The sequence below is a fragment of the Tiliqua scincoides genome, chromosome 3 (assembly GCF_035046505.1).
Source record: "Tiliqua scincoides isolate rTilSci1 chromosome 3, rTilSci1.hap2, whole genome shotgun sequence".
In the NCBI taxonomy this organism is placed as follows: domain Eukaryota; kingdom Metazoa; phylum Chordata; class Lepidosauria; order Squamata; family Scincidae; genus Tiliqua; species Tiliqua scincoides.
In genome coordinates, this window is record NC_089823.1 from 135976320 (window position 1) to 136001868 (window position 25549).

A 25549-nucleotide genomic window follows, 5' to 3' on the forward strand; every position below is an offset into this window, starting at 1 on the left:
AGGGCCATTGGGGGATGTGAGCCCTCCACAAATAGCATGGTGTGCCCTGTCCATTGTCAAAAAACTGATGATGTGCCTTGACAATTTTAATACCTTGTTAGTGTGCCATGGCACAGTGGTTGAAAATGGCTGGTCTACACTATGCAGTGCTCTCTCTCTCTCTCTCTCTCTCTCTCTCTCTTAACAAAATATATAGAAAAAAGTCCTCATGATCATAATTGAAGCACTAGATCTTAAATCATGAAATATCTTTCATAATTTTAGCAAAAGCAGTCTTGAAGTAAAGGCCTAGGCACCCACAATTAACACTAATCCTGTACACCAGTGGTTCCCAAACTTTCAACTAGCAGCTCCCTTGACCTACTGGGTCTCTGTCCGTGGCTTCCTATTAGGGCTACGATCCTATACATTGTATAGGGCAGCGGGTTTTTTGCAAGAATTCCGTGGCTCCTCTGATTGGTGTCTGTGGTTCACTGGGAGCCATGGCTCACAGCTTGGGAGCTACTACTGTGCTTACCTGGAAGTTAGTGCCATTGAACTCAATAGTATTTAGTTCTGAGTTGTCAGACATAAGATTCTGCTACTTGAGTTGGAAAATACACACAACTCTTCAAATTTCTTATCTGTGTTTCTAGTGGCCAATTTTTGGCCATTAGTCTATATACTCTAAGCTGTCGATGATTTAATTACTTCCTGTACTGTATTACTGGACCATATTACCTCTTTTGATATATAATATATATTATGTGCTATCTTATCTGCCCTCATTTTCTAGGCAAAATAGAATAAGGTTGTTTATCAGCTTACTTGTTCACTTTGAAGTCCTTAAGTATGGGTGACCAAATACTGGAACACAGTATTTCGGTTAGCAACTACATTAGTGCCTTACGTATCATTAGTCCCCTGTACCTCTGCTAACAGAGTAAGAGGCACTTTTTCAAGTGGGTGCTCCTCTTTTTTAGCAGGGGGAGAGTAACTGGCCCTCCTCACCCCAGCAGTGTCTTTTCTAGTGGCTGCCTGCTGGTGTTCTTTTGCATCTTTTTAGATTGTGAGCCCTATTGGGACAGGGAGCCATTAGTTATTTGATTTTTCTCTGTAAACCGCTTTGTGAACTTTTTGTTGAAAAGCGGTATATAAATACTGTTAATAATAAATAATAATAATAATACCTGCAGGATGCAAAACATTTTTCTGTTAATGCATCATATTACAGCTCAAATGCACTTTCCAGCTGTTCCAAATGCAACATGCCAAAGCATGTGGCCCATCCACTGCCTCAGGTAGCCTGATCTGTGTGCCAGTGGACCAGTGATGCCCACTGGCATTGCTAACTGAGTACAAGGAATTGGAGGGACATGGGCGGGGGGTCTTGGACCAAGGAGGCAACAGTGGTGGGGAAGAGGGAATAATAGACCTGGGAAGGGAGCAATTTTGGTGGCAGCAGCATCTGCTGAATCTTAACCACTTTCGTGGGTTCGCACAGAAACGCCAATTAAAAACTTAAGAGTCAGCTGTGGACTGAGGGAACAGCAGCTTCATTCTCTGATCTCAGGCTCACTCTCAGGCACATAATTAGTAAGTGCCTAATAAGTCTTCACAGTTTAAACTGCTGTTTTTCTCTTTGCTTTTGTTTGTTTATTTGCTGATCATGTGTAGTTGAATTCACGTAAGTCCATTGACTTGAGTCAGGCCACATTGGATTTACCCATCCCTGGGGGATGGAGACAGGGGACACAAGTGGGTGTGATCCTGCACTCCCCTCTATATGCTTTCCTTTGAAGTAACATCTGTTATGTGATCAACCACTACTTTAGAGTCCTTTCTTCTCTGTCATTTATAGGGATGAAAACTGAACTAGGACTGCAATGGAAGTTATGACCAAGACATATGCAGAATTAATAGTATAGGAATTCCACATCAAAAACTCTTTAGGCTGAATCTCAAGTAAATTGTATAATATGTCCTAAAATGAGATGTGGGCTACAGTTGTGAACCTGTGCAAGCTGTTTCGATAGAATTAAGCAGACTAAGAGCACAGTTGTAGGGGAATAAAGGGTTAATTATTTCTGTCAAATTTCTGGTTTGTGTCTCTGAATGTTTGTTTCAAGTCCTTGTATATTTGTTTCAAGTCTCTTTGAATGGAGAACATTGTGTTGTCAGATCAGTTGAAATGTAACATTTTGTTTTACTTTTGAACCAGGTATTTTGTTTTGCACAAGTTAACCAACCTGAAGTTTCTGGATTCTCGGAAAGTTAGCAGAAGTGAACACAAGGAAGCCATTTTGAGGGGTGCCTTTATGAAAGTGGTGAAGCCTATGGATGCTAAGGTAAGGGACTGAAAAGTATGTTTGTGGCTACTTGAAATTGCAGTTCTAGAATCTTGTCATTGTCGTCATTCTGAAGAGTGCTCTTAGGTTTTTGTAAAGCATTCTTCCTGACTATATTGACATTAGGTGACAGAGAAAAGTGTTAGTATTTCCCAAGTGTGCTGAAATCAGAATTTGCTTTTTTAAGCCTTGTTGTTGTACTACTGATGATGTCCTAAAGGTCAAATGTTAGGCCGCAGTTCTATACACACTTTCTTTAAGCTCCATGAATCTAATGCAACTTACTTCTGAGTCAACATGCATAGGATTGAGGTACTTGTTATTCACCTAAGAAATTGGATTGGCGTTTGTGATGCTTTGCAGAAAAAAGGCAATGTCTTTAACATACTGTATATATTGTAGGATTCATACTGTACATCAATTCAGATCTCAGTTGTTCGCACTTATTGTGTCTCTTGACCTTTTAGTTTAGTGGTCTTCTAATTGGACAGAATGGTTGCAATACAATGGAAAGCTGGGTTCTTATGAGTATGGATTTTGACGTGCAGGATAATATTTGTGGGAGGGGTGCCCTTGGATTGTGCCAAATGTACTGTAGTGAGGCCGATGTTGGAGCAGGACTCAAGAGTACAATTCAGAGGAAAGTGTTCAGGCACCCGTTGTCCCCAGACTGGGCAAACTCTGTATTGCTTACTCAAAGGAAATTATTCTCCTGCACCACCCTTCCACTAATGCAGGGGTGCCCAAACCCCGGCCCTGGGGCCACATGCGGCCCTCGAGGCCTCTCAATGCGGCCCTCAGGGAGCTCCCAGTCTCCAGTGAGCCTCTGGCCCTCCAGAGATTTGTTGCAGCCCGCACTGGCCCGACACAACTGCTCTCAGCATGAAGGCAACTGTTTGACCTCTTTGCGTGAGCTGTGGGATGAGGGCTTCCTCCACTGCTTGCTGTTTCATGTCTGTGATGCAGTAGTGGCAGCAAAGGAAAGGCCAGCCTTGCTTTGTGCAAGGCCTTTTATAGACCTTGAGCTATTGCAAGACTTTCATTCATTCATATAAGTTCATCTTTAATATATTCATTTATGTAAACTTAGGTAAATTTATTCAAATTTTAAATGTAAATTAATTCTTTCTTTCCCTGGCCCCCGACACAGTGTCAGAGAGATGATGTAGCCCTCTTGCCAAAATCTTTGGACACCTCTGCACTAGTGGAATATAACAACATTCTACATAGATTAGTGCTTTTTTCAGAAATCTAAACATCTCTTGGAAACATTAGCTATCTAAAACTCAATTCATGTTTTCCATCTAGCAACTCTCAACATGCTGCTTTATTTTTTAATATATGTGGTTAATAATTTATTGCAGATTTCCAGTCATCCTAAACAGCAGCATAGCAGTTACGGAACTACACTCTAGTTGGGGGCATGGAACTGTAGCTAGATGCATTCATTATCAGCTGTGCGTTTGCAACAGAAAGCAAATTAATTCAGAGTGACTCATTTTATAACTATTAAAGTTTTAACAGTTCGTATTTGGGGATTGGTTTGACATATTGTTTACTAGCGCTTTTAGCTATTTCAGCTCTTACAATGCGTTCTGTAATAAATGAAATCATTTGCTTTGAAGCACTTGTGAAAGGCTTCCTCCTTTGTTAAATGCAAGAGTTGAACGTGCAAAGGATGTTATGTTTGTTCTGTCTCCTTTTGTAACCGTTCTCATACTCTATCTGCTCAGAATTTATAAATACCTGCATATTCCTGAATGTTACTCTAATATTGCCGACAGTTATATTTTTGGAAATGGTAGTGGATCTTTGCCCAATCAAGGGATGAAGTGGCTTTTTGCTAAACTGTTGTTAGTTTATTTGGCTGTAATTTTGTACTTTCTGGCCATTTATCCATCTTCTTAAGCAAAGTGTTGTGATTCACAAAGATAGCTTGAAGCCCTGATGTTTTGTTCTAGTAATTTGGTTCTATATTCCAAGATGTATAATTTTTGAATTAGCTATCCACTAAACCTTACTTGAAAACATATACTTATTTCCCCAATCCTTTTAGCACAAGGTACAAATTTAACATTGTGATATCCCTTTCTAAAATTGCTTGTTACAGAATTGCTAAGTCTTGCTTGCATAATATATCCCCTTTTGTAAACATTTTGGATACCATGAGCAAATGCCTCTTGGTGTGCAATAGGATTATTATCACTATACTTTATTATATGTTATTCATATACTGGTTTATCCTAAGGAACGGCAGAGAGTGTTTGAATCTATTAACATGAACTTAGTACACAAAATCTATATGCACAAGTTCTCATGAACACAGTATAAACAGTTGACACAATGAAGTTTTTAATTGTACAAAAACTCATTACAGGGGTGGCTTCAGGACCATGTAACAAATTGATTTCTACTGAGCCCACCACCTGCCATAGCCCGTGTACTGCTTTACTGTTTGTTGCTTCTTCAAGCTATGGATATTGAACTCTACTTTCACTAAGCTATCAAAAACAGGCAGGCCCTGGTATCTGCGGTTCTGATGTCCGTGGTTTCAATTATCCGCAGATCTGGAGGATACTGGGGGCACTCTTTAAAGAGGTTGGGGAAGTAAAGGAAAATGAGAAAAATAGCTGTTCCTATCTCTGTGCAGAAAAATTCTTGTGTTTTCAGGGCTACATGCAGCCTTGCAAGCTTTCTGAGCCTCTTCCTGGTTCCTCCAGTGTTGCCCCAGAATGTATCACAACCAGGATGAGAATGCATTGCGATTCAATGGGAGGGAGGAACCTTGGCGTGACCAGGAAGAGGCTGCAGGCAGCTTGGAAGGCTTGGAAAACACAGTAGTTTTGCTGTGCAGCACAGCTATTTTTGGCGTTTTCCTTACCCTCCTTACCTTTATAAAGGGCATCCCCTCTATCCATGGGGGGGGAAGTTCGAACAGAGCACCTGCAGATAAAGGGGTACTCCTTGAGTTAACTAGCTTCTGGTTTGGTATTTGAGATCCAGATATCGTGGCAATGAGCAGTACTAAGAAGTGGTCCCCCTTCCCACCAAATCAACCCTGGCCTTGCTGTTCTGTGGCCAGCCAAACAGTCCCATCTGATCTGCTCAACAAGCCCAACTTTCTGCTCTCTTTCTTTCAGACCACCTTCCTTTGTACTTCTGAGCATCCTGTGTGAAGAGCCACATACATATACATTGTAACTTTGCCTTTGCTAGCTTTCCCCAGTATTATGTTTTCTGCCTCTCCCCTTCCACGGGCACAGAAGGATTTCCGAGGGTACATAGTGTGGCCTGGTTTTCAGAGATGTAGACATGTATCTGAATTGCACTACTTCCAATTGCAGGTGGGGATTTCACATGATTGAATGCTCCTCTATACAAATTCCCAACATGTAGAAACCAGGTCAAAGAGAAGGTTTCTAGCTTCACCTGCTAGTTTTCTGTGTGCAGAGAGGTGGTGTTTTTTGTTTTGTTTGATGGAGAAACATTCAATTTCATGAGTCAGTGAGATTAACCACCACATGGAGAAGTAGGACTTTACATTCTGTATATTTGTATCATGGTTATTCAGCATCAGATGGTAGTTGAGTGGAGCCAAAGTTCATCCTGTCATGGTTGTGCAGCAGCATAGTGCTGAATTTAGCACATTCATGTGTATACACTGGGTTATTGTGAAATGACTGGTGAATTCACATAAGCACTGGTAGCTTGAACACATGAAGGTTTGGCATATGTGTATGCATTGAGAGCATCAAGAAGTGATTTTGCACATAGCCTAGACAGTATGCACAAAACTGCCAGTTGGCAAAGAGGTACTTTTGAAGTGGGACGTTTCTTACATTTAGCCGGAGAGAGCAACTTCTTTATTTATCCTTTCCAGTGGCTGTGTGCTGGTGTCTCTTTCGTGTCTCTCTTTTTAAGATGAGCCCCTTTGGAAAAGGGAACAATTTAGGGTGCAATCCTAACCCCTGATGTCAGTGCTTTCCAGCACTGGCATAGTGGTGCCAATGGGACGTTTGTTGCATCCTGCAGTTGGGTGTCACTCATGGAGGTCTCCTCAAAGTCAGGGAATGTTTGTTCCCTTACCTCAGAGCTGCATTGCCCTTATGTCAGTGCTCGCAAGCCCTGACATAAGGGGTTAGGATTGTGCCCTCAGTTATGTAAACATGTATTATGCTATATACATAACTTTGTGAACTTGTTTCTCAGCAAAAATTTATCATCGTTGTCAATGGATGATCAGCAGGGAATGTGAACTGAGTGTACATTTTGTACAGTTAATACGCACAGCCTCTTTGTCAATGTCGTCCATCGCTTGGGCAGCAGAGCTGTAATTGGGGCAGAGCCTAAGGGGCACCTTCCTCTGGCACTCCACCAAGCAGGGGCCCATGATTGCCCCAGCTTCACCCTAGTTATGGAGGAGGTACTGGTGGCTTCATGCACCCTGTTCCTTCTTCTTTGGTTGCTCCCAGACTCCACAGAGAAGGAACAGGGCCTGTGAAGTGGCCACAATGAGCACCCTCTCCTCCAGGGAGAACCCGGAAGTGATGTCACGACAGGCTCCGGGGCAGTTCGTTACAGCTCTGTTGGGCAGCATGCATAATTCCCAAGCAATAAATTGACTGGCCAATACCAACTGACACTTTCCAATTGTCCACCTTCTCCAGCACCACTTAGAAACTATGCGTGCTGACAGGGCAATGCATGGCATTCCAGTTTGTGTATATTTTCCAAGATTTCACATGATGCCGCAAATTTGTGAAAAAATAGTGCAAGTTCACTATTTGCTTATGGACATTTGCAAATGAACTCACGTTGCCCACAACATATGCATTGCAACTTTTGTCTGTGTGTATGTGCAGACACATAAAAGGATATGCACACTGTGGTCACCAAGGGGAAAGGGAAGTTGTTGAGAACATCAGTGGTCCTCAATGGAATTACTTTCATTTGAACTGTACCGCCGGCATTAGACCTATTTTCTAAAGTGAAATCTACATTTAAGGTTAACTTTTTTTTCTGTAGTGAAAAATTGGAAATGAACAGCTTATTCAGCAGAAGAAAACAATGGACGATGGGGGGGGAGAGTTACATGGGAATTGCTTTCATCTCATGCTTGACATAAAAATCTTTAGAGAGCAAGTTATCTTCTGAAAACAACACATGAAATGAGACTCAAGGCAGGATATTTTCATCCAGCCAGCTTATGTTTACTCAAATGCAAAAGTAGCTAGCAATCACCAATCTTCATGAAATCATAAATATTTAATTTTATCTAACTCCCTGCCTTCGTCTCGTTTTTATTTTTCTTAACAGAATACTGCTTTCTTCTGCTTTGCTTCATTTCATCTTTTGTTGCTTAAAGTCTGTTTGTGATGGGACTGTCGTTCCAGGGAAGATACAGTCATTCATTAGAAAACAGCTTAACATTGCGACGCTCTGTTCTGTCTCGCCATGTAAAGCGAGCTGAACTTCATTACCCAGTGATGTTTATATTTAGAGTTGTCAAAATATTGAACATAGTCTCATGCTTGATTTTTAAAAAATAAAAATCTTGTAAGCCTGGCTGGGCAAGGGGCATCGTGCCAGACAAGGAACCTTCATTTATTGACCAAACCATGACCTCATTTCGCTGGCATAAGTGTAGATCAAAGTGGAAGATGCCTGTCCAGTGCAAAGCATGTTGCTGGGCCTGACAGCTCTTCACATCAAAATGACAGCCTAAGAATACGACAGCCAAAATTGCTTAATTATGTCCCAGCCTTGTAATTATTCATCCCTACTCCTGCAAAGAGCACAGTTGTCATTTCTTTGACATAATTATTTAGAGCTGTGCCCTTATTCTGTTCAAAGCTTGTACAGTAGTACCGGAAGGACTCAGATGTTCAGTTGGGAGGGGGGGAGTGCATGGAGGACCAAAAGAGCAAGAAAGCGACATCCAATTTGGTACATCTTTTGTGTTTACAGTGAACCATGGACATTATTTGAATGTTGCTGTTTTATATTTAATCTGTAGGGCCTTTAAGCATTCAGGCTTAACTGGGCATTAATGAATTTATTGAATCACTACTAACGTGTCTAAATTTTGTACTATTTTAATGAGCAAGAGCCTATGGCTTCAATGCAGAGAAGAAAGTCAAATGTATGTACATCCCATTGACAGAAATGAGGGCCAAGCATGCTCCATATTTTTGTGATTGCGATCCATGTTTATATTAGTGAAACAAACTGTGAAGAAGATCTTTATTCTTATAATATGGAAACTGGTATAACCATCTGGCTTAGTTTTCACTGAGGAAATAAACTTATGTCTGGGTGTTACCACTACAGACCGCTTGTGGAGGGGTTCACATTATGAAATACTCCTCCCCCCTGCAGAAATATGTACATAGAAAACTAACAAGCCAGGGAAAGGCAAGGCTAGAACCCTTCTCTCTGATATCTATTTTCTACATGGAGGGAGGTTTGGTAGTAGCAGTCTGGGGGAACATTCAGTATTTTCAATTCTGCAGTCTGAAGAAGTTCAGCCCATGCTCAGGTTTACTGCTCAGTGAGATCTGGATCTCTAGCTAGATCATTTTTGAAACAATCTCACATCAGCTACCTGATACTCTTCAAGTACAGATTTTTTCCATATATGTAGTAAATTCACCCCATAAAACAATTCTTGCAGAGTTTGGCCTCATGAAGAAGATTCAGCACATTTGTTTTTGGCTTTCTGGCAACCAGACAAAGAATTGTATTTAGTTTGGGGAGAAACACCCTTCGGCAAGAGAGATGATTTTGCGTTAGACTCCCTGAAGGCCACATTGGTGTGTGTGTGTGGAGTGATGACAAAATTGCCTCATTGTGGAAGAAGGCAGTTCTGTGAACTGACTGATGTGAATGACACTTTTAATAAATGTATTTATGGAATATTTGGTGGACTTTCTGCTCTAAAGTATCAAAAGGTCTGTTCTCATCCTGACTCCAAACTTTGGTTTTAAGCCGGACCAAGGTGTACTTTGAGGGAGTTCCCGAAAGATAACTTATTATATATTTTCAACAGATGACAAGCACAGTGGTGCTTGGATGATAGAGGAAAACTCTGTTTAGTTTAAGAATCTGCGTAGGAAGACTGTGGAGGAGTTACTTATTTATTACTATGGCTTGTCTAAAAAATTGTAAAAATTAAGTATTTTAGCATCTTTAAAAAAATGTTTTTTGATCAGTAAACAGTATTTTTTGGTTTTGGGATAAGGATGTTGATAAAGATGCTTCCTTTACCAAATTTGCAGCAAGCACACAAAAAAATGTGTAGCAAAACATATTGTTTGTGACCTATGATACATGATTTTAGGATTTTTGAAATCCCATCCCTTTATTGTTTGGTGATTTGTTATAATTGTTGGTCTTGAGAAATACATTTATTAATTCGTTCAAGTGTCTGCAGTAAAGCCTAGCACATCTTCTCTCTCTCTCTCTCTCTCTCTCTCTCTCTCTCTCTCTCTCTCACTGACTCACTCACTTTTATGAAAATAGGGAACATGATTTGGTATAATTATAATTATCTACTTGTTTGGTTTTTGTTGTTGTTGTTGTTGTTTTTAAAAGGCACTGGGTCAGGGCTGGTCCACACATTCAGTGGAGTGACTTGATGAAATGTCAAAGTGGTAGAATGGACTACCCCACTGGTTCTCAAACTTTTTAGAGACCCTAGTGGTGCTGCTTATTTATAAATGCCAAGGGGTGTGGAAATAATGGTGATTGGGCAGCAGGCCTCCCCCCCCCCCAAGTAGCAGCTTGTTTAACCCTTGATGCACAGAGCCTAATCTGCCCTGTCAGTTTCGTGAACCACCAAAAAGTTCACCCACCACTGGTGGGTTTTGGACCACATTTTTGAATTGTTTTCTTAAGGGGGCAGGAAGCCCAAACTACTACTAAAACTACAATTCCTGCATATGCTGGCCATTCTGCTGCTGCTTAGAAGAACTGTGCTCATATGGGCCATACTACCCAATTTTATATATTTAGATATCCCACTTTCATAATTCAGTAAGCTAGAGGATAAAGCTGCAGGGACATCCCTTGGAAGGATCCTTGTAAAACGAGCAAAATGCTAAAGGCATTCAGGCAAGTTGTCTGGAAAACAGTTACTACTATTTCCACCCTCCCCCCTTTTTCTTTCACAAGAGTGGACCACAACAAAAGGGAGGGGGTTTATGAAAGGGAATGTCACACTTAACTCAGAATTCCTGATGTTTTATGACTTATAAATCTGGCTGATGCATCTGGGACACTGCGGTTAAAAAATGCATTAAACAGAAGGGCCCTTTCCAGTAAGCAGCAAATCAGTTTGTAGGCCTGAGAACATTAAAAGAAAATTTAATATACAGTTCTGAACCTTAAGATAAATATATACATTTTTCCAGCTCTTTATGTCCTTCGTTACTGATATACATCTTGAAAGTTTGACTTCTGCGTATGAGCCTTCTGGCTTTTATCTCTGCCACTTAAATGAGCTATCTGGAACACTTAAAACAACACTGGTATACAAAAGGAAAAGAGAGCAGCTGCTATCCCTCCTGGGTTTTCTGTCTTTCCTACTATTGTCACCCACACTGCCAGTGTTGTGAATGGAAGCCTGATGAGGGAGAGTGCTGGGGACTAGCCAGCATGAAGTTCCTGCCAGCCAGTAAGTATAATCACCATACCTTGTGTGCATGTGTACCAGAGGAAGGCAGAGGAAGAGAATGGTCATGGATACAGGCTGTACTTAGCAACAGTAGGTATTCTAGATCAGCAATTTTCAGCCTTTTTCATCTCATGGCACAGTGACAATGCGCTAAAATTGTCAAGGCATATCATTAGTTTATTGACAATTGACATTGCACACGACACTGTTGGCAAGGGGCTTGCATCCTCCAATGGCCCTACTAATAAATGACCCTCGCCCCAGTGGCATACCTGTGGATTATTTACAATTGGAAATTGTTGTCCTAGATATTCAGACCAGTGAGCAAGTCTGACCTAGAGCTTTTATAGACGTCAGGGAGTGTCACTAGACCTATCCTGACTTATTGGCTGGTCATTAGTTGACTTAATTCCCTGTAGTTCCCTCTTTTGGCCAGAGCTGGAAGGCAGTACATAGCCTGACAGTCTTCATGTCTCCGGTTCAGAAAAACCGGGCTCCTGACATCACAGCACTTGCATGTGCAAGAACTGTGACAAGTGAATTGACCCTTGGAGCTGAGCTGTAAGAGTGTGTGATTGAGAAACAAAAACATATTTATGTACTTTTAAAAATGTGTAACTTGTGTAATGTGTAAACTTGTGTTTAACTTTTAAAAATGTGTAACCACCCGCTATTAGCTTACAGCAGTGGTTCTCAAACTGTGGGTTGCAGCAGTGGCGGGCTGGGGAGGCAGAAATCCCAGGCACCGCGTCTGTGGACCCTATGAGGGTGGCAGCACTGCATGCGCCACCTCTGTCCAACCTCCAGAGCTGTTCCGGTGGCAGGCAAAGCCCAGCATGACCTTCCTTGCAGTGCTCTAAAAGCCGTCTGAGGCTTCTGGAACACCTTTAACAGTACTTGCAGTTTTCTTTCGGAAAATCAGAAGTACTTTTAACTTTGGAGTGCCATGGGAAAGGTTGCATGAGGCTCTGTGCTGCTGGGTAAGTATGGGAGCATGTTGCACGAAGGCCGGCATGTTGCAGACCTGGTCCGAGGTGGTATTTGGGCCAGGTCCATAACTGGGTTGCAACCTGATTTTTGGTAAGTATATTTATTTTTTTTACAGTTCTATACCACCTTTCTACACCAAGTTGCTCAGGGCAGTGTACATAGCTCCTTCCCTCCTTTTGCCCACACAACAACCCTGAAAGAGAGGTGAGGCTGAGAGATAGTGACTGGCCCAAGGTCACCAAGGAAGCTTCATGACTGAACAGAGATTTGAACCTGGATCTTCCAGGTCTAAGTCCAGCTCTCGAACCACTACAAGTTGCTTGCTGGTGTAATCTGGAAGCCACAAGGCATTCTAGGGCGTGACATGGCTGCCAAGATGGACAAAGTGGGTTTCAGCACTAAAAAATAAATGGGAAGCAGTGGTTTACAGTAACAATAAAGACCTCTGTGAAATTGCACTCGGAGGCAGGGATGTGCTGTAGTCACAAGTCAGAGACCCAGTGACTTGAGTCACAAATCATAGCACGCATCATCACAACTTGAAATTTTGAGTCATTTCCAGTTGAGTCACAAGTCATTTTGAGAAACAAGTCAAGTCCTTGAGCCAAAAGGGAAAAAAATCCTAAGCCTTCCTCATTCCCTCAATCTCCTCAGCCTCTGCTTCCTGGAACCACTCACCCTCCTCCTTCCACATCTGCTGCTGCCATCAGTCTGAAGGCCAACTTCTGGACTGCCCACAAAGTCAAAAAAGAAAGCAAGCACACACACACACGCACACGCACACACACACGCGCACACACACACACACAGGACTTGAGTCTATTCATTTCATGATTCTTTTCCAAGTCACTGATCTCGAGTCGCAAGTTGAGTTGGTAAGTGACGTTCGTAACTTGAGTCAACTTGAGTTGCCAAAAACAGTGTTTTTCATGACTCAGTTTGAGTCACTTGGTGTCTAGTGCCCATCTCTGCTCAGAGGTGCTTAATAGTTACACTTTTCAATGTAGATGGAAATGCATTTGATAGCCTGATGCATAATCAAAATAAATAGTATCTTGAAACCTTGTCTGCTTCAGTGGCTCCTAATCAAAAGAAGTCTGTTCTTTTATACAGCATTCCTAATACACAAAGGGAGAATAAAAATATGTTTCCTCATCAGGAAGATAATGTGTGACCCAGCCAGATAGGCAACAAATGCCTACCTTCCAGCATAGGCATTAATAACCTTGCTTTAAACTACTGTTAGAATTAAATATTGTAGCTGAAGAGGAGTGTAACTCAGTCAGTTCAGATGGAATGTGGAAATTCTGAATGTGCGTCACCCCTAAAACAGTCAAGAGCTAGGCTTACTGCTTTATTTCTGTGAATCATGGAATCAGGGTCATTGCCGTTTGTAGCTGTTAACAATCCCATTTTGTTTTTATGTTAGAGTCATAGGTGTTTAATCCTAAAACCTTGGCAACATTCCAGCATGTGTGTAATTATCTTCTCCCTGCCTACAGTTCTTGGCAGGTTCAAATAACTTGGAGCCTTCTTCCTCCGAAGATGGCTGGCTATACAGTGTTACAATGTGCTAGTTAATGGTTGTTGGAAGACACTAAAAGATGGCTGCCTTTAGGTAGTAGATGAATTTATCCCACTGGAAGATTTGATTTCTCAAAACAATGCTCCCCTCCTCCCTGTTTCTGGTGATACTTTGTTGGTTTTTCTGATTTTCTGAGTTTAGGATTATTCATATTTTCTATTGGGTAGCATTAAAAAAAATAGAGAATTCATTCCAATTAATAGTATTTATTATGAACCCTACATACAAAAGAACTCTTCAAAGTATTAATTGATAAGGTTGTTAGGAAATGTTTGTTTTACATTACTGCTAACTTAATAGTTTTCCAAGGATGCATGGTCATTCTGATTTGCGCACAGTGACTTGGAATTAGTTACTTTGTTGGCTGAAAAAGTGGCAAGGGAGAAAAAGACCCAGAGACTTGATTTTCTGGTCTCAAGAAAATGGTTAGCATGATTGGATTTTGTTGGTAGCTGTCACCGCAGATAGAAATAGAACATTTTTATTTGGTGAAAGTTCAGAAAGACAAATTGCATTGCAGACTTTCACCCTAATCTTGAGAATCACTACACTGACAAAATATGTGCTACATCTGAGGCATCAACTGACTGCTGTGCCATTCCAATATTAAGATGGTAAGCACGTGTTGCAATAACTTTATGCGTCTGTTAGAAGTAATAGCTCAGATGAAGATCAGGATGTCCATTTGTAATTGCAGAACAGGTCATTTTAAACTGGTACCAATTTTTTCTCTGTGCAAGATTTCAAAGAGCATTTCCAGAACCAGGGGACATCCACTAAAATTGAGTGTTGGGCGGGTTAGGACAGACAAAAGAAAATATTTCTTTACTCAGTGTGTAGTTGGTCTGTGGAACTCCTTGCCGCAGGATGTGGTGCTGGCGTCTAGCCTAGACGCCTTTAAAAGGGGATTGGACAAGTTTCTGGAGGAAAAATCCATTACGGGGTACAAGCCATGATGTGTAAGCGCAACCTCCTGATTTTAGAAATGGGTTATGTCAGAATGCCAGATGCAAGGGAGGGCACCAGGATGAGGTCTCTTGTTATCTGGTGTGCTCCCTGGGGCATTTGGTGAGATACAGGAAGCTGGACTAGATGGGCCTGTGGCCTGATCCAGTGGGGCTGTTCTTATGTTCTTAGCATTGACCCTAAAAGGCTCCAACTGTGTGAATGTGTGGTAAGATTTTGTCTTTGTGGTAGACAAGGCAGGTAATACTGTATTCTGGTGTTTCTGAAATGTAGGAAATGTTTTCCACATATAAAAACCAGGAGCTCAAGATTTTTTTTAAATGAAATGACTATAAATGTTAATCATGTTCCATGAGAGTTATGGAATGTCCCTCATGGTACCTGTGCATTGTTATCTCCTTCGCTTTGCCTCTGATATATCCTTGAAATCATAAGTACAGTTTGCTTATGAACACATGAAACTTCTCCCTACATAAAGCTGAGTCCACATAGTTTATTGTATGCCTTACTGACTGGCAGTAGTTTTCCACATTTTCAGTTTAAGTACTATTTCACAGCCCTCCTATTAGATTATTTGAACTGGAGATCAAACCTGGAACCTTCTGCATGGGAAGCAAGCTGCTGAATGATTGCCTTTTCCTGTAAAACAGCTATTCAAATCTGCCACTGCTGAGACCAACCAGTTCAATGGTCAACCAACCAACCACTGGCCAACCAACTCACATTTGCACTAGTAATGATTACACAGGTGTGTGTATAAAATCTATTTCTCTTCCATTCTTCATTGTGATGGATTATAAGTAACTGAACAGTAAAGAAAATACACTAAAGAGAAAATACACTGAAATGCAACACTTATTTCATTCTGTTTTAGCTAATTTTCAGGCATTTCTGCAGACAGCAGTCTTTAGCTGAGTTAATGGTAAACTTTAAAAAGGTGGTGTGAATGAATAGAATATTCCAGCAGGAAAAGCCATTTCAGTCGTTCCTCATTAGGTGTTCCTGTAACCAGAGTATGCCTTTAGAGTAAAGATATAGAAACTATGTTCATTCGTCCATGTTTTTACCGCCATTGCCAGGATACCAGGAACCATATATAAGACTGAAGAAATAAGTAGTGTACTGAACTGTAATTATTCATGGAGCTTGACAGGCTTTGCAATCTATAGCTCTTCCTTCTTTTGAAGAGATTCCTATAGGGTATTTGAACTGTTAAATTACTGATGCTTTTGTGTTTCTAATACATGGTCATGGATATGAATCTTCCTCTTACATTCAGAACACCAGAATGTCATTTTTCTGCTCAGAAGTTCAATCAAGAATGCTATTTATTTAGGTTAAAGGAAAGAGAAGAAAGGAAGTAAATACTGTACTTAAAAAAATAATTAGCATGCTCTTTTCCCCTCCTTCCCAACATTGTATGGATAAATGTACAACTTAGATCACATAACTGCTACAAACAGTTCACTGTGTAGGCCAAATGCTTTCTAATGCACTAAAATTAAGAAATAATGTGCTTTGAAAATGATTTATGAGTGTGGTTAAACTGCCAGATTTACAAAGAAATAGTTCAGATCTTGGGAAGCCTCAGGAGTCACGTCAAAAATGAATTTGACCATGATTTAAACTGCTACCTTTCTTACATGACATTTAATATGTGTACTTTGGAGGCCCATATGTCTTTAATAAAATAGCATTAAGTTTTAAATATGATATGAATGCAGTCAGTTTCTAAATTCATAACCTTTTCCACAACTCCAAAATGCTAACCAATAAAGGGAGTCATACATGCAATAAAACACAAACCTTAGAAAATAGCTTTTTATTAAAACAGTTAGACAGTTGGCAGCTGTGTTGTAATGCAATAAATTCTTGAAACCATTGTGGATATATCAGTCATTTTTACATTGCAAGCAATTTGGACGAGACAACTAATTAGAACTGAAGACCAAAGGTCATAAAAAAAGAATTCCTACTATGTCCGGACTATTGAGTACTTGTTTGGCAAACTTTAAAATTTTAACTAGCTAGCTAGTTTTAATGTAGATGTTCCATGATATGTTCTTTTGTACAACTTGTAAACATGGTTCTCACTGCATGTTTCTGTGAAGATTTAAAAATACCAAAGTGAAAAGTGTAGAATGTTTCTTAGAGGTTGAAACTATTTGAATTTAAGGGAATCTATGCTGATGTCTTACATTTCATAACAAAAGAATGTCAGCATATGGAGAAGTAATGGTCCTGCAATGACAAAGCAAAACTGTGGTTTGTAATGTCATTGCTGGCTCAGCTGCCAATATGCCCTGGCTCAGTGATTTTCAGACTGTTCTGGGAACCCTCCAGTTCCTTGGAAACTCATCAGAAAGTCTGCAGTGAATGGATGACAGGCTTCCCTGATAGATAACTTGCCCGTGTGAATGGTCCTTCCCCTAAATGTGCAACTGCAGGGGGAATGTTAGGTGTGTTCTAGGGGACGACCTACTGCACTTGAAGTAACTAGCTAAACTAGACATGATGGGGACACCCATATTAGTTTGTTTACATGACTGCCCCATCTGTGCATAGAGCAGGGGCCAGTAGGATCCAATTTTATTATCAAAACAGGTATGAAGTTGAAGTGCACCTTTCTCTGCCTGAACTACTTATGGTTCCTCTCTCCCGATGTGTTTTTCAGGGATGTGCTGTGGCTTCTTGTACTGATGAGGAACAAACATCATGGTGCCCCATGACCTGAAAATGTCACTTGTGGGTCACCTCCAGCTGCCACCCCTCCAGTCATGTCTGAAGGTGTTCTGAAGGCTGAAAAGGCTGTGTGTGGCTTCTCTAGTCCATGGAAGGCCTTCTGTGTGCCTTCCGAGGGCCAAAGAAGCTGTGCGCAGCCTCTCCGGCCCTCAGAAGACTTTTTGAGGCTTCCGGAAGTCCTTTTAAAGTTATTTTGGGTTTTTTCGAAAACCCAGAAGTATCTTTAAAAGGCCGTCTGGAGGCTTCAGAAGGCTGTGCATGACCCCTCTGGCCCTCAGAAGGCCTTCGGACATGACTTTTTTAAACTTGCCTTAACTTTTTTAATCTTGAGTGAAACATCCATGCAAGCAGAAGCAGCAGCAACAACAACAACAAAAACCTTTATGCAGAGTGAGGAATGGATAATGTTGAATGGGCACATGAACTGAACCTGCCGACATCTGGATTAGCAGCTTCCATAGGAGTTTCCATGGAAATCTGCTCAAGGTCAGGTAATGGTTCCTCATAACAGAACTATTCTAGCAGGTTTTGAAAATGCCTCAATAAAAGTTGTATTCAAAAGACTTTATGTCAAAATGATACTTGAACACTGAATCTTTGTGGTTCTAGAAGCTTGACTAAAAATCTACCTTGTGAAATTGCCCAGTGTATTTCAAAAGCTCAGCTTTGTCTTCCAGAATTATGGGTCCCCTAGAGCATCCAGAAAATTATTAACAGCGTGTAATCCAGCTCAGTGTGAATGTGTCTTTAGTCTGTTAGCCAAATCTTTACATAATACAAATCATTCTACCTATAAAAGCACAAATATGTTATTGTTCTCAACAGGCAATTTAATGCAACTATAGGGAGGAGAATAAGAGAAACGAAGATTACAAGCTAGCTGATCGTGTTTTTATTTCTCTCTTAAATCTCTCTACATTTCTCTGTGGTTATACTTGTTTAAAGATTGTATGCAACTGTGCTGTCTACATGATTTGGAAAGCAAATCAGCCTAAATATGAAGTTTCAATGGGTGCACTTTTTAAAGGATTTGATACATTTATTACAAATATACGTTTTCCCTAGAGCAAAGCTGAACCTATAATTTTTGTTTCTTGTAAGAAAAAATTTGTAGATTTAAAATTTTGCTCATTTAGACTTGCTATCCTGTTGTGCCATTCTATTCACAAAAGAGCTATTAAAGTTAATTATTCACTGGGTCTTTTTTCTGTCAAAGGAGAATATTGGAGTTAACAAAAAAGATGTATTTATTGGTTAAGAAAAAAAACCCCACCATTCTGTTGAAATAATACATAGCTGCCTTTTTGCAGATGAAGCTTCCTGACGTGTTGACAGGTCAGAAATCAGGTGGGATGAGTGCTAAACAGAATGAACCTTTGAATTTAACAAATAATTCTGATGAGCGTGAAGTAGGTGTTTAAAAACTCTCTGATCTTTTGGATACCCAGCATAGATTAACTGTTCTCCTTTTGCTGTGATTTTCAGCCATTTTGTTTTCTTTGCACTTGTTTGGTTATGTGGATTGAGATCATAAAGGTAATTGTCCTGAAATGGAAGAAATTCTTTAAGGAAGTTGGTATCAGCTAGGAAGATTATGTGGGGAATGATGAAAAAGCTACAAGACTAGTAAAATGAGAAAAAGCTGGTATAGCTCTAGCTGTATACCTAGGTATAGGTATAGCTCTAGCAGTTATGATCTGCTTATGGAAAAAAAATAGGTTCGATGCATGGGTGGCTTCAGAAGTTGAACCTACCCAGTGGGCCCCAGCTGATCTGCTCTGTCCCATAACTGACTGGTGTGAGACTTGGCAACAGTCTGGATCAGTGCTGCTCAAACCGCTGAGAGCAGTGCACCCAGAATGCGACTCCTATCTAGACCTTATCCAAGCATAACGCTCAGCTGCCATACAATGTCCTCCCCATTTGGTGGACAGGGGCACTCTGGGCAGTTGTGCCGTCTGCCTGGTGACCCAGAATGCCACACAACAGGACGTCCGGGCAGATGCAACTGCCCAGAGTGTCTCTGTCCTCCAAATGGGGAGGACATCACATGGCAGCCATGTGGAACCAGAAGGTTCGCTTACTTGGCGAATGGATCTGCGCGGACTCCAGATCCGACACTCGGGCCATGGTTTGCCCTCCCCTGGTCTAGATTGTGACTTATGAAATTCTAGAATTACGCAGTATTACTCACATATACAATACTCAAATATAATTATGAAAATCTGACATCGCCATGAAACTCTGGATAGGATTCTCCTTGGACCCTGACAATAATCCCTATTTGCCTCTGAGAAGAGGGAGGAGGAGAAAGTGTCCGTGCTGGAACTTCTTCCTTCCCAGAGGCCAAAGTGGTGTTGGCTACCCAGTATGTGTGCATGGTGAGGGAAGGCAGGAAGGACTGGTAAGCTGACGGACTGTTAGATGAGTCAGAATGAGATGTGATGAGCTCGCAGATGCAGCACATATGCAGAAAGATGTTATGATGTCCACCACCACCCCATGAAGCCTGAGGACTCACACGGGGCTGCTCTGGCTGTTTACTCAGCTCCAGCGTGATCCACAATGACATAATTGCTGGACATTGCAGAACTGATGGGTGCTGAGGGGCAGGACAGGCCCAAGGAAAAAGTATCTGGGGCAGCATGCCAATGTTGACTCGTTACCTGCTGATGTGCCAACTTCTGCTTCTCCCACACCCTGGACAGTAAAAGGAAGATGGGGATGAAATGGAAGTGGGAAGGAGAAGAGAGATCCTCTATTCCACTCTCATCTTCACACTTTTTCTTCCACACTATTTCCCTCTATCTTTTACAATCCAGGAAGGAGGAGAAACAGTTCAATGAGTGGAAAACCTCCCTGAAATCTGCTGCCAAGAGGGACTGGCCCAGTGGATTGGGAGGCCTGCTGGGAGAAAGGAAAACAGGAAGGGCACCGGCAAGGAGGGGAGAGAAAGCAAAGGCAGAGAATGAAGAGTTTGGTAGGGATGGAGAGCAAAGAAAAGTGAGGCAAAGAAGCAGCACAAGAGGAGGAAGACAGGCAAGGAGCACGCTGGAGTGAGGTACAGGCTAGAATGAGAGGGAAAGCTTGGTCAAGAAGTGGTTGAGGGAAGAGGAAGGAAGAGAGCCCAATGGAGAGGGAGACTACAGAACTGAAATGCAAGGGGCATGAGGGAAGGAAAGAGGCTAGGAGTGGCTGCTCTGGCTTGAATGTGAAGTGTTGAGGTGGTTGGCGGGGTAGCCTGGTCCCCAGCCCACTGAACACTCTTCTCCTCTGGGTATAGAGAATCTTCCAGGCTACCCTACCAACTACCTCAACACTTCACATCCAAGCCAGAGCAGTAACTTCTAGATTGGCTAGCCTAGCAGGGCCTGCCCTTTTCTTCCAGGCAACCCAGGGGCCCTGCTTTGATCAAGATCTTGTGAGACACAGGACACACTGCCCCGGGGGGGGGGGGACTGGTGTGTGTGTGTGTGTGTGTGTGTGTGTGAAAATTATGGATCGAGATGTATCCTGTACTTGTTGCTCCAGGGTGTCTTGCTTGTTTCTGTCCTGATAAATCCTCCCTAAAACATAGTCATGCTGCACCATGCTCCCATGAACAGCAAAAATGCTAACCATTTCTTACACTGACTCTTATGATGTTGACCTCTCTCCCTTTGGAAAAGGTTGGTGGGCAGTGATAGTTGCCCAGAATGTGGTCATGTTCTAGAGGTTATCACACCCTGGCATTGGTCTTGGTTTAATGCTCTCTTGCATATATTAATAAGTTAATCCTGCTCTTTTCTCCATTGAAGACCACAGTTGGAAGATACTGGGGTAAACTGTCTTTGAGCCAGCTCATGACATCAGTTGAGACTGCACTTCAAATTTATAGCCTGACATACCTTTACATTCATGCTATATTCATAAGTTGCCTAAACTCTCTAAATCATTGTTTGCTCTGATGGGCAGTCTAAGCCAGGAATTCAACAAGGAAATAAGATCTCGGTTGCTTCTGGAGGACCATTCTGTGTTTCTTATCATTAGACATGGCATTCTTTGAGATTGCCTTGCTGGAAGAGGGCTTAGAATGACAATTTCATGTTGATTCTCATCCTTTCTCAACAATAGATTCCAGGCGGTGGTACTGGGGACTTTTGCTTGATGTCATGGCCTTTGACTTTCTTCTGTCCTTCAAGGTTCAAACTTGTCCCCATGTTAACATTTACATGAAATTACTGGGGGAGATTATCAGGAAATATGGAGTTTGCTGCTATTAGTATGCTGATAATACACAACTCTAACTTTCTTTTCCATTCTATTTAAGAAAGCCTGGGGAAGTTCTTAACTATTATCTGGAATTGGTAATTTTATGAATTAGGCTAACAACCCGAGTCTTAAGTGCAACAAGACAAAATTGTTTGTGGTCAGTAGGACTGTTGGCTCAATGATAAGGATTCAGCCTGTCTTGAATGGGCTAGCATTTCTCTTGAGAGTGAAAAAGCAGATTTGCAGTCTGAGGTGGCAGGCTCAGCCTGAGCTAATGTGGTATCCAAAGCAGAGCCTAAATTCTGCCCCTCCTTTTTTTCATTGGTGCACACTTCCACTACCACCACTGTAGCATCATCAAAGCTGGCCAAGTGGGGAAGACCTTGGAAGTTCTTCTGTGATCTTCCATATCTGACCAGCTTTGAAGATGTAGAGGAGGAGAAGTGGCAAGAGGCACTGATCCTGTTTCTGACTGCTGGAAAGTGTTCTGAAGCAGGATTACAGTAGTCACCCTCACTGTCTCTTCCATTTCTGCTGCCATGTTCTTTGTCAATGGCATTGGAGAAAGAGATAACTTGCCCCCATCTTTCTCTTGCTCACTCTGCAAGGAGATAGAGAAGAGCTAGCAAAGCAGGGATAGAGCAGCAGCCAGATGGAGCGGATAAAACCTTCATAGTTGATCCAGGAATTATATAAAGCATTTTGAACTATATTGCAGCTGCTATGTTATTACATCTCCCAACAACCAGGCAAACGCCGCCGCCACAGCTCTTGCTGTACATATTGGGGTGAGTCTGTCCTCTCATCTCCCTCTCTCAAAAATATTTATATGTATGTAACAGTGAAATGCCTGTAAGACAGATGGGTGAACAGTGGCAATTAAATATTTTCCCCTACCACAGCCCATGATTCATGTTGTCTTCACTACTAGACAGTGGAAAAGGTTGTGATGTCAGGGAGGTGCTTTCCCCATGGTCAGTTGTACCAGTTTTAGGTACCACTGAGCAAGGAAAGAGAGAGGTGGCCAGGTCCAATCCCCCCTTAATGACCTTATGATGGCAGCCTGTATGACTGTTGGGCCAAATCATTTAGGGAATGTTCTCTTTATTTTATTTTTTCCCTAGAAAACTGGTTCTTAAACAGTCCAATTGTATTTTCTACCCCCCCCCCCCCAACAAAGGTGCATGTTGCATCCAGTGGGGAGGGGAGGTGGATTCAGAGGCTTGGAAAAGGTAAGGGAACATATTTCCCCTTATGTCCCCATAAGCTTCCTGTTCACCAATGGGTCTCCTCAGTCATGTGCCAGATCTTCAGCTGGTGCAAATCCGAGGAGAGGAAAGTGGCAGGGAGATTAAAAACAGAGGGGGTAGGATCTAGCGTGCATCATTGCTGCCAGATCCACCCCCTCCTGCTGCCTCTCCACACCTGTTGCTCCCCCTCCTTGCCCATTTTCACCCCTAGCCCATGCTCTCCCTGTCCCCACCCCTCCCTGGTCCAGGAACTGTCAACTGAGTGTGGCAACTGTCAACTCTCGTGGCAGCGCTTGCAGAATGGCCACCCACAATGGAGCGTTGCATACTCCGTCGGCAGGCATTTTACAGCAAAGGAAGTCACTTCTGCTGACATAGTAGGCTCTGCTGTCATAGTAGGCTCTAAACAACAGCCCCATTGGATTGGGATGTGTTTTATTGAGGCTTGAGGGTATGCAGCTGATGGCTTGCCTGATATTTGACGATAACTTAGTTTTAGCTGTACCTCAGGAAAAAAACCCTTCAGAAATACTTGCTCTAGGTTTTTTAAACCATAAAATACCCCCTTTATTTTATTCTGTGCATGGGCATGAACTGCAGCGTAATCTTGCGTTTGTATGGTTTACTTGGTTTACTCCCTTGAGTTAAAACTTTGAGTTAGTGCAAGCTCATTTCTTTTCAATAATAAACCCTAGCAGCTGAATGTGGTTTGAGGTCTTAGAGATGTCCGATAAAGAGCCAATGGTTCTCTTGTCCTTTGGAACCAGGCTAACCTTTTTTCCACCAGAAATTGTTTATAATCAAAGTTCAGTGAATGAAAAGGCATGATAGAGGACTTGTTTCAGGTATAAGATTGGATCTGAAAATGCAGTGGTCAGTGCTGTTCAGTGTCGTACAGAACCTGATTATTCTTTTTTGCATTACTATTAATACATTTACAGTACAGTCATCCCTTGTCTTCAGCACACTTTATTTGCACAAATTCAACTACACGTGCTGTGCAAGAAAAACAACAGTTCAAATAGTGCAGGCGATTCCGTCTGCCATTCCACTTGCCTGAGAGTGAGCATGAGATCAGTCTCAGTTCTCACCTGCCTTTTGTAATTTTTAAAGAGACAACTGGGAACTTCCCTAAAAGCAGTGATACAGATGACACAAAAGTTCTGAAATTGTAGCAAGTGTCTGTTCAGTGACAGAGGTCATGCTGTTTTCATGTGAAGCAGGTTAGGCTTTTAGCAACTGTTTTTGTTATGGGCTCATTGTCACATTTGCATGGCTTCCATTATCATGGTGTGTCTTTCAAGGGAAATTGAGTGGCATATTATCTTGTAGTGTAGCTTTTGCTTTCTAGATATGTGAATCATCAGTTAAGGTTCCTTTTGTCTATTCCTCTTGTCTTATTATAAATATGTATATAATGCCAAGAAGGAGGCTGAAACCACTGAAAGGCATAAATGAAGATTAGTGCTCTTAAAGCATATTGAACCAGATTAAAATTTACTTTGTTTAATGACAATGTGGAGAGACCATATCATCAGATCTTGCAGAGACACATAAAAGAGGTCTATTAATGTCTATCAATTTGAACTTGCCTCATAATCTGTGGCGTAATTGCTCATGCCAGATTAGCATATCTGCATTATAATATGGAAACTTTTCCCATGTGTACACACTATCCAGTTGAACTTGCCATGAACATTTTTATTCATTTCCTTAGAGTCACTAATATAAGGAATTTCAAAAACTGAGCAAACCTTTATTCTCGTTTTCTTTTCCCTATGATACAAAACACACACAGTGGAAGAGGTAGTGGAATGGGAAGGGATACTGGCAAAATGTACTGCTTGTGTATATTACCATACAAGAGTTCCTAAAAGGAAGAGTCCTAGATAAATGCCTTGTGGAGATTTAGGTGACTAAGAGCCCAATCCTGAGCTCGATGCGCCAGCTTACCGCCGGTGCGCACTGTCGCAAACATGCCATAAAGTACATTTACGAGCTCTAACACTGGGCAAGTGCCCATGCTAGCCCAGCACTGGCTGGCACTGGGCTAGCACTGGGAGGGCATCCGCCCTCCACTGCTCGGCGGTCGCATGGACCGCCAATCAATGGAGAAGAAAGTGGGGGCGGGGAGAAGGCGTTCTGGGGAGGGGGGAGGCAGGTGGAGGGTGGGGAGAGGGTATGGAGGAGGCTTGCCTGGGGGAGGGAGGGAGGTGGGACCAGTGGAGTAATGCTCCACTGGATCCTGAGCCCTTGCGCCATGCTCGGCATCTGACACGAAGGCTCTTATCTCATCACTGACCTTTTGGTCGGCAGTGAATCAAGTATCCCCATTATGGGAGTACTCCCTTTACCCAGGGGAAGGGGATGAAAGTCCCCTTCTTCCAAGATGCTGTCTGCGGCGGCTGTGAACATGCAGGATGTGGCAGCAGCCGTTTTCGGTGCCACCACGGCTGCGCGCCCCGGGAGCTCAGGATTGAGCTCTAAATGAGGAGAAAGTAGACAAATGAAGTGGGGATGAAGATTGTACCTGAAGGTTTAACCCCTGACCTCCATCCATCGGTTGACTTTTTTGCAGAGTCTCTGAGCATTATACAAGTAGGTTCTCTCCTTGTGATCTGCAATTATGGTTTGTGTGTATAAAGTCTTAAATAGGTAGGAAATTAATCAAGGCATTTCCTTTCTACCAGTGTGCATGGAATGTTCATTGTGGAGGAAATGATAACATCTGTGTTTGAACTTCCAAGAACTGTGTCTGATATTA

At 42.0% G+C, this 25549-nt stretch overlaps 1 protein-coding gene across 1 annotated transcript in view; it reads left to right on the top strand.

The window, feature by feature from the left end:
- Positions 1 to 25549, top strand: part of LRMDA (leucine rich melanocyte differentiation associated) — a 923478-nt gene that overhangs the window by 519161 nt on the left and 378768 nt on the right. The window contains exon 5 of the mRNA XM_066622155.1: positions 2201 to 2327. Coding sequence (XP_066478252.1) covers positions 2201 to 2327 — 127 coding nt within the window. The remainder of the gene's footprint in view (positions 1 to 2200; positions 2328 to 25549) is intronic.